Here is an 8,540-nt window from a genome sequence, read left to right as displayed (position 1 = left end):
GTGGAGACACTCAAGCTCAGCCAAAACACTCATCAAGTGGGTCCGAAAAGTGGATTTTCGCATTACAAGACTAGTTTATCTTATTTTTGTAATTCTTAGTTAGCAGATTAGTATATATAGACAAGAGTTCACCCTTGTTAAAAAACTCTTGCCCATTCGAACCTTTTACTTTTATTTTATGTACATCATCAGTCACTAACCTCCTAAGATTAAGGTTAGGAGCTCTGCTGATTCTTATAAATTAATAATATCACTAGTCTGCTTCAGCCTATGCTTGATTCTATTCTAAGATGTATCTTCGTACTTCATCCTTATGAATCAGATGACCCGTGACAATCATCCTCATTCTACATGGCTTTTTGCGAGTCCTCGATGGGATAGTACTGAACCACAAGCTTGATTATACATCTCTTAGATAGCTAATCCACGGCTTCGTTGGGGACTTCTCGAGATATCAGTTTAGTCGAGGTGCAGGGCGATTAGGGCCATTGTGGTATAGGCTAGAATCCAAAGAAGCAGCATTCTCTGATCCGAAAGATCCGACCTTGTCTTTGGCACTTTGAGTAGGATCACCAAGGGAATGGACTGCTAGAGCTTCACCCCCGTTCAGATTGGATGACTGCTGATCCGGTGTTTGATCTGAAGCAGAGGAGATTAATGACTACTGACCCAGCGTTAATCATATACAGCCTGCCATGGAATGAATCCATCAGAAGTTGGAGTAGATGGTGAGAAAAGTTGATCCAAAAGGAAGAAGCATTTCCGAAGCCTCAACCGTTCTCATACCACAGATTTCACACCTATCTAGTAACGTTTTATTTATTTATCTGTTTTATGCGTTTTCTCGTGACAACTATCTTTTCTATCCGCCTGACTAAGTTCTGCAAGGTATCCACTGCTTGCTCAAACTAACAATCTCCATAGGATTGACCCTCACTCACCTGAGGTATTACTTGGACAACCTGATATACTTCCCGGTTTATCTGTGCGAAATGTGCGGAGCCAGTTTCGTGCACCACTAGTCGACCTTCTCTGACCAATTTTTCTATGACATTCTTTAAGTCATAATAATCCTTAGTTGAATGCCCATAGAGTTTGTGGTACTTACAGTATTCTGTCATACTTTCTGCTTTTTTGTGCTTAATCGGATGAGGAGGTGGAAGCTTCTCTATATGACATATCTCTCTGTAAATATCTACACGAGAAATCCGAAGGAGAGTATAGTTGTGATACCTTCGAGGTTTCTCCGGGATATATTCTTCCTTATTCTTAGCTTCTTTCTCTTTTTCCCGAGGTGGATAGGGGAGGCTAGATCTCGGGAGTGGCTCTCTTAGTCGGGAATTCTCCTCCATGTTGATGTATTTTTCTACCTGCTCTTGTACTTTGTACAAGAAGGCCGGGTGTTGCTTGGATATGAATTGAGAGAATGACCCTTCTTTAAGGCCATTAACTAATCTCATTATTACTACTTCAGTGGGTGGGTTTGTATTTCCAAGCATGCTTTATTGAATCTTTCCATATAATCTCGAAGCGTCTTACCGACTTCTTGTTTAACTCCTAACAGGCTTGGGCGTGCTTTACCTTATCCTTCTGATTGGAGAATCTAGTAAGAAACTTTCTTGCCAGATCCTCAAAATAAGTTACCGATCTGGGCGGTAAGTTATTGAACCACTTTATTGCAACTTTAGTCAAAGTTGTCAGGAATGCTTTACAACGAGTAGCGTCAGAGGCGTCAGTTAGGTACATCCGACTTTTGAAGTTGCTGAGATGGTGTCTCGGGTCGGTCGTTCCATCGTAGAGATCCATGTCGAGGGTTTTGAAATTCCTTGAAACTTTGACCCGCATGATTTCTTCTACAAATGGATCTTCTCCTCCTTGTGGGCTTTCTTCCCGATCTGTTCGGTTACTTCATCTTCGGAGATCAGCTTCCAATCTTAAGAGTTTTTTTTCCAGCTCCCTTCGTCGTCGTACTTCCCTTTGCAGTTTCCATTCTGCTTTTCGTTGACACTCAGCTTCTAGCTCAAGCTATTTTAGTCATCCACGGTGACCATGGACTAGACCTAGTATCTCTGTTGGATGGGGAGGTTCTTCATTTGCTGGTGGGTGCACCTCTGATTGAATCCGTCTTGGCTGAGGATTTCCCAATGTCCATTCTCCATGGAAAACGTGCGTTCTTTCCTATGGTGGAAGTATTGCAAGTGTGAGAACGTCACGGTGAGGCTCTGGTTCTGAGTCAGATGCCGTGTGACCGTCTTTGTAGTGATCGTCCGCCATTGTCAAGGGTTGAATTGCAGGTCCCCAGCAACAGTGCCAATATTTTGAGGGTTATCTGAAACATTGATTTGGGCCTGGACGTGAGGTCCAGACTCCTTGTGGGGCAGCATCCGACTTGTTCTCGTGCCAAGGTGCCGCCGTTCGAGTTTCTCGTGAGGAGGCGCGGGGTGGTACCTGCAAGAGACTCTGATACTTAAGTTAGCAAGGACTTTAGGTAGATTTTTAGTAGATTAGAACGTGAATATATCTGAGGAGTGTCAGTTTATGTATAGTAGAGCTAATAACCACCTTTGTTGAAGTAGTTCCATCTTCATTGATGGATAACCATTCCTTTATCTGGAGAGTTTGTTAGGATCTATCTTTAAAGGAAGATAGAGATAGTTAGAGAGATTTGTGGAAGCAGTACTTGGGCAAGTAAAGCTAGGCTCCTTTGCGGTTCTGACCTCTTTAAAGAGGTCGGGCATATGGTAGAGGCCTCCCCCTTATATTAGGCCTTTTATCCTTATTGGGCCTAACTTTTATGTTTTGCGACAGAATATGAACAATATCTTTTTTAAATATATTTAGTCAATGTCTAATTAGACATATCAGATGTCCTGTATGGTGTTAATCAATGTTTTCACGTTATCTGTCGTTAATAAAAACTGTTAATAGAATAACAAAAAGACAAATATGATTAATTTATAGTTTTCAAAAAATTAATTTAATTAATAAAATTTTTTAAAAATAAATTTAAAAAACGATCTATTTTTCGAAAATTAATTTGACCATTAACCTAGTTTTTTAATCTATACCAGACCAATTAAAAGATCGATTTCTATTTAACTCAGTTACAGCTGCCAATTCGGTCCGAATGTCCGATTATTAGATCCATAATAAATATCAGACTTCTGAATCGGCGTAACTCACTCCTGTTCACATATTGCATTACTCACCATATGAGCAGAGTCCTAAACACCTACTGCATTGCTCACCAGTCACCATACCAGTAGTGTAGTCATCATGTGATGAAAATTTTTATTTAGCAATGTCTAGTACTCTTTCAATCATGCAAAGATAGTAGTTTAGAATGACCAAAAGGTTAATAATATAAAAGAGAACGACTTAAAATAAAAAACATTTAAAGGGTTTAAGATTTAGGATTTAAAAGAACTTTTTTAAATGTATAACTTGTTTACTTTGTTTAGTATAAGTATTGTCCCTTATACTTCTCTAAAATTATATATTTAAGGTACGAAGATTAATCTTTACTATCTAACTTGCCTAACACCACAGTCAATCCTAAGGGAATGTTGGTTATGGATGAAAATAGGGTAGAAATTTTTATGAATCAACTCTATATAAATTTATTCATCATTATCCTCCATGAAAATATTTGACCCATTTTTTCACCCACCGAGCTAACCAAACATACCGTTATAGCCTTATGCCCTTATGGGTAGAATTTTCTATCAATTTAACACTCATTCTCGGTTCCATTGTGAATAAGTTTCTCTTCAATCTACAATCCATGTGATTCCAAGGGTAGTAACTAACTGAATTCCATGCTATTAAGAAGTTAGTGTAAAAAGCTACAACATTTTGGGGGTAAAAGCAATGAAGAAATTACATGCATTCATATCTCTCCATTCGCTATGGAGCCAAAATGGTTCTTCAGATCCTTCACAAATGAGCCTTAGCAGAATAGACCTTGCCACATCTCCATTTCTATGAAAATCAATTGATTTTTGTTTGAATCAAGTATTTGCTTTCCGCCGAAGCATCAACCCAAAATTGCACAGAATATATCAATAAATCGATGAAAACTGGGTCATCTTTTTCTGCATATTGTCATCCCATCTCCAATAGATACCTTAAATCTCAAAAAGAGTTAATGGACTATAAATCAAATTCAAAGAAGGTGGCTACTTCCATGAAGACGTCTTCATATAAAGATGGTATTGTGAACCGTTAGATAGTTTGACATGTTTGATTGAATAGTTTTATTGAACCATCTAATGGTTTATAATACCATCTTCACACGAAGATGTCTTCATGGAAGTAACCACTTTTAATGAATCACTATGAAAGTGCATCAGTGATGGAAGAAAATAATTGCTATGAACCTACCATACTGATGCTTACACGCTTGTCTTCCATTAACTTTCGATTGAAATTTCTAATGCTGATAGTTTTTGGGTCATTTACCTGCGGACATAACATCAGAAGTGTAGTTTATTCAATTCGGAAGAATAAACAAATGAATAAATAAACTGAAGAATCAATTGTTTACCAGTGGATCAGCAACTTTCCCATGCCAAAGAACATTATCAATTACTATAAGACCTCCAACCCTCACCTGCAAAAGCAAAATTAAACAGTGCAGTTTAAGAATAATCTTGTAAAAATCATTGGACATAATAGGCTCAGAACGTTATCTGTTCTTACCAGTTGCAGTAGCAGTTCAAAATATTTCTCAGTCATCCTTTTCTCAGCATCAATAAATGCAAAATCATAACTGCGAGAAAAGGAAAATAGCTCTTAAATTCAACTTAGCTGGTTCTCTCACAATGCACACATCATATAGCAGAATCCTTAGACAACAATAGAATTTTAAAGAGAATAAAAATCCACATGATATCAAATTCACTTACCTGCCTGATTCACCGTTCAATATTAAAGATTCTAGGGAATCCACTGCAAGTCCAAGTCTTACATCCACCTAGAATCCATTATGATAAAACTCAACAAACAGAGGCAGTTACAATGTAGAAAGATACCTCAAATTAAAGATAAATGGCATCAACTAGAAACTTTCAAGTGTTGCATAGACCTTATGTGAAACACCAGCTAGGTGATAGTACTTCTTGGCAATATCAAGAGATTTGGCATCTCTTTCACATGCAACCAAACGACCTGATTCTTGCAAGATTAATGCTATGGCCAGTGATGAGTAGCCCTGTGTCAAATTGACAATATAATGCCACGATTCATGGAAGAGTACCAGCTTAAAAGCATCATTGCATTGCAATGAAACACACGTATTCAATTTACACAAAATAAAGTAGGTTAAAGATTTAAGACTTCAACGAAATTCTTAATTTCATATTATCCCATCTCTTCCTTGATATATCTCAAAATCTTGTTATGCAAGGAGAAAAAAATTGGGGACAACTCTTGTTCACTAAGCAATCTAACTAGGAATGTGTGACCTAAAGGAGGATACTTAGCCCTACATATCAAAAGTTTGAATACTTCTCAGGACTGTATGACTGAACTATATGTAATGTTGATTCAACATTTTTAGGCATTTGACTCATGCTGCGCCTGTGCCATAGAGGTTACATCATGAGTCATGAATGCTAAAATGACCAGTCACCACTCGTGATAACCACAGAAGGTTGCTAAACATAATGACTGCTCATTTAAATGTGTAAAAGTGTCCTCAGTTTAATATCTATTATCTGTTTTTTGTAGGTCACAAAGGATCTCCTTTGTACGAAAATTCACCCAAGTATATGCAATTCATTTAATTGTTTTTTATAAAAAAAAAATTCTCAATCTTAATATGTCATCAACTACTGCATCTGTTTAATTCATCTGCATGAAGATAACCCAAAACCCGAAACAAGTGCAACATTCAAAAAAAAAAAGACACACCATTAGAAAACCAGTTCAACCAAGTGTAGTAAGAAATACAATGGAATCATGCAATATGAACATGAATAAACCTAGTTTAGACTGTCTAGGACATACAGTATAAACACCGACTTCAATGCACCGTTCGGCTCCAAGAGTCTGCACAAGCATTGCAAGTAATTGTGCCTGATCAGGAGATACCTATTAAGAAGAAGAAGAAACAAATTGTCAAATTTCATTTCATGGCAGATAAGTGAAACTACTATGCATTCCACCCACCACAGTTTCTTTGTTTCCTCAATAAAATTTCATAATTCCAAACTTGACCCTTGAGAAGAGCATACTGGTACTAATAAGTTAACTAACAACCAAAGATCAGCATCTGCCCACACAGAAGAAGCTCCATGATTTTTTATATTACCAATATGAAAATCTATCATGTTCATTGAAAAGGATATGAAAATAGCTAACCAGTAAAAAAACGTAATTTCATCTCATCAATTACAAATTGATAACCTTGCAGTAGTCAAGTAAAAATAATGCTTTGTTTGCACCCTCATTATTACAAGCACATCAACATGTTAAGGACTAAGCCCAATAATTCAATTCAAAATAACTAGTTCCCTAATGGAGGAGCTTTGCAGGGCAATCAGTTAGAAGAAATTTCGATTACTAGTTATCTATCGTAGAGAAAATCAATAATAAATAGTATTGTTATGCTACCCCACTAAATACTACTGACATAAAACCAAAAGTACAATCCTCGCTTGCATGGGGCATACACAATGTATAAGCAAGACATTGATATTAGCAATTCTATTAATTAACTGTGCAAGTCTATTTCCATAAAAATGAATTGATTGGAATGACCTGCATCTGACTTCCACGCATAGAGGCTGTCTCCTCGCGCAGTTGCCTTAAAATCTGAAACACAACCTCTTTACAATAAGCACAAAGGGGAACTCAACAACTGATATCACACATGCGCGCGTCAAGTGTATATCTTTCTCAGTGTTAAACAATCAATGCGGGCAAATGGTTGTGTTCCTCACCTCAGGTTCTCTAACATTTTTTAGCACATAGTCATACAAGCGCGGAGTGAGACTAACAACCTGCTTGTTGCCATAACTTCCGTCACCGGCAATTACAAAGTCACTGGTGGTGGAGCAGCTTCTAACAAGCCTTTTCCCTTGGTAGTTGCATCTACTACTACTACTAATACTAACTCCAATACAACTGCCACTGCAGCTCCACCTTTTCGGGGTGCAATGGATTGCTCTATTGGTGACAGAACAAGATGCAGAAAAGGAATGAGATCTTGCTAATGCTCCAGCAAGCCTCAGTTTACAAGATACAGCCTCATGTGGCAACATTGATACGTGATGAAGCATCAAACTCATGCTCCTATTTGCTATAAGATACAACCTAGTGGAATGGTATAGTAGCAACCTATTTTCCTAAAGAGCTCTTTTTCCCTGTGGGGCAATTCTACAAACAGGTGGTTGGCACTAAAATTAGACTAGCAGAGGTTACTAATTTATCATGTAACTATAGCTGAAGGTTAAGCTTGACCTGGATCTTATATGGAAGCGGTTCATACTTTAGCGGAACATCAGTGTTCTCATATTCTCAACCAATCAGATTTATAATAAACAATAAATGTGATTTGGAGTTAAGAAATTATATTGTACATATCAAGGTTGGGAGGAACACAGATGACTTGTAAGTTGCAACTTGGTTCAGCCTCTATTCAACTTTGGGATTTGTGGAGTGTCTTGTTTGTGCAGCTAACAAGCTTTGAGGTAGGGTGTTCCTGGATCAGATCTTATATGCATATGCGCAGTCCGAATCTGATCTATAGGGCTATCGAATTTGATCTGCATATCAACACTATTAGATTGTGGATTTTATGTAGTTATTCGTATATCTAATTTGCATATTCGTAGATCTGTAGAAATAAATAAATAAATAAATGGGCAATTTACATAAATAAATTGTTTGTCCTCTAAATTTACGCAATTGCATTCTTTTAAACATAAAGACGTAAATACATTGTTTCATATATCTATAGAAACCGTTACTGACAGTAGTAGTTTACCAAAACACATAATCCGCTATAGCCAGCTGCGGATTACATGCAAATGGGAGAATACAGAAATCGCTAGAGGTTGTAGCAGTTTCTGTTTATTGATGCTTGACCATAAGCCGCTACTACGAGTAGCGGTTTATGGTTTATGTGTGTGGGGAAGTGTGCATAAACCGCTGGAGGTAATAACGGTTTACGTTAAACAAGATATTTGCTGTTTTTTGTAGCATTTCGGTGTCAATTTATATGTTATGATTTTTTCATATCTTGTCTTTATATACATGGACATGTCGAGTACTCTTGGCAAGATCGAATTTTGATAATAATCTTATATGGTATTTTATTTGTATTTCTTGCTTGTGAACTAGAGTTTTGGCTTTATTTTATTTTGTCAGGAAGAATGCTGGCTTTGATTTAGTTTAGTGTGTACCGGAATGTGATTTTAGAAAATCTCTTATATGTTTAGATGTTATTTTATTAGCTCAACTTATTTTATTTTGTTGAGTTTTTTTAATTTTATTCTATATTTGTGATTGAATAACTTAACTAAAGATTAAAAAAA

The 8,540-nt window shown here is 36.9% G+C and overlaps 1 protein-coding gene across 1 annotated transcript; it reads right to left on the bottom strand.

Moving 5' to 3' along the window:
- Positions 1 to 3,693: 3,693 nt before the first annotated feature.
- Positions 3,694 to 7,716, bottom strand: LOC107614432 (uncharacterized). Its single transcript, XM_016316643.3, has 9 exons — positions 6,945 to 7,716; positions 6,763 to 6,816; positions 6,010 to 6,093; positions 5,087 to 5,212; positions 4,908 to 4,975; positions 4,702 to 4,771; positions 4,547 to 4,612; positions 4,384 to 4,461; positions 3,694 to 4,126 (listed from the first exon to the last, which is right to left on the bottom strand). Exons 1-9 carry the CDS (start codon positions 7,290 to 7,292, stop codon positions 4,085 to 4,087), a joined length of 936 nt encoding a protein of 311 aa, XP_016172129.1. The 5' UTR covers positions 7,293 to 7,716; the 3' UTR covers positions 3,694 to 4,084.
- Between the last annotated feature and the right edge of the window lie 824 nt (positions 7,717 to 8,540).

The sequence above is a fragment of the Arachis ipaensis genome, chromosome B8 (assembly GCF_059453495.1).
Source record: "Arachis ipaensis isolate K30076 ecotype BB chromosome B8, ASM5945349v1, whole genome shotgun sequence".
In the NCBI taxonomy this organism is placed as follows: domain Eukaryota; kingdom Viridiplantae; phylum Streptophyta; class Magnoliopsida; order Fabales; family Fabaceae; genus Arachis; species Arachis ipaensis.
The sequence above is the reverse complement of the archived record's forward strand: the minus strand, read 5'-3'. Positions and strand labels throughout refer to the sequence as shown.

What these genes read in the sequence shown, in the direction of transcription:
- LOC107614432 (XM_016316643.3), bottom strand. Translation starts at nt 7,292, where the DNA reads ATGAGTTTGATGCTTCATCACGTATCAATGTTGCCACATGAGGCTGTA. An exon ending in TGCGTGGAAGTCAGATGCAG is followed by an intron (nt 6,094 to 6,762) that starts GTCATTCCAATC and finishes TCTTCTTAATAG; the next exon opens with GTATCTCCTGATCAGGCACA. An exon ending in TAGCTGGTGTTTCACATAAG is followed by an intron (nt 4,976 to 5,086) that starts GTCTATGCAACA and finishes AATGGATTCTAG; the next exon opens with GTGGATGTAAGACTTGGACT.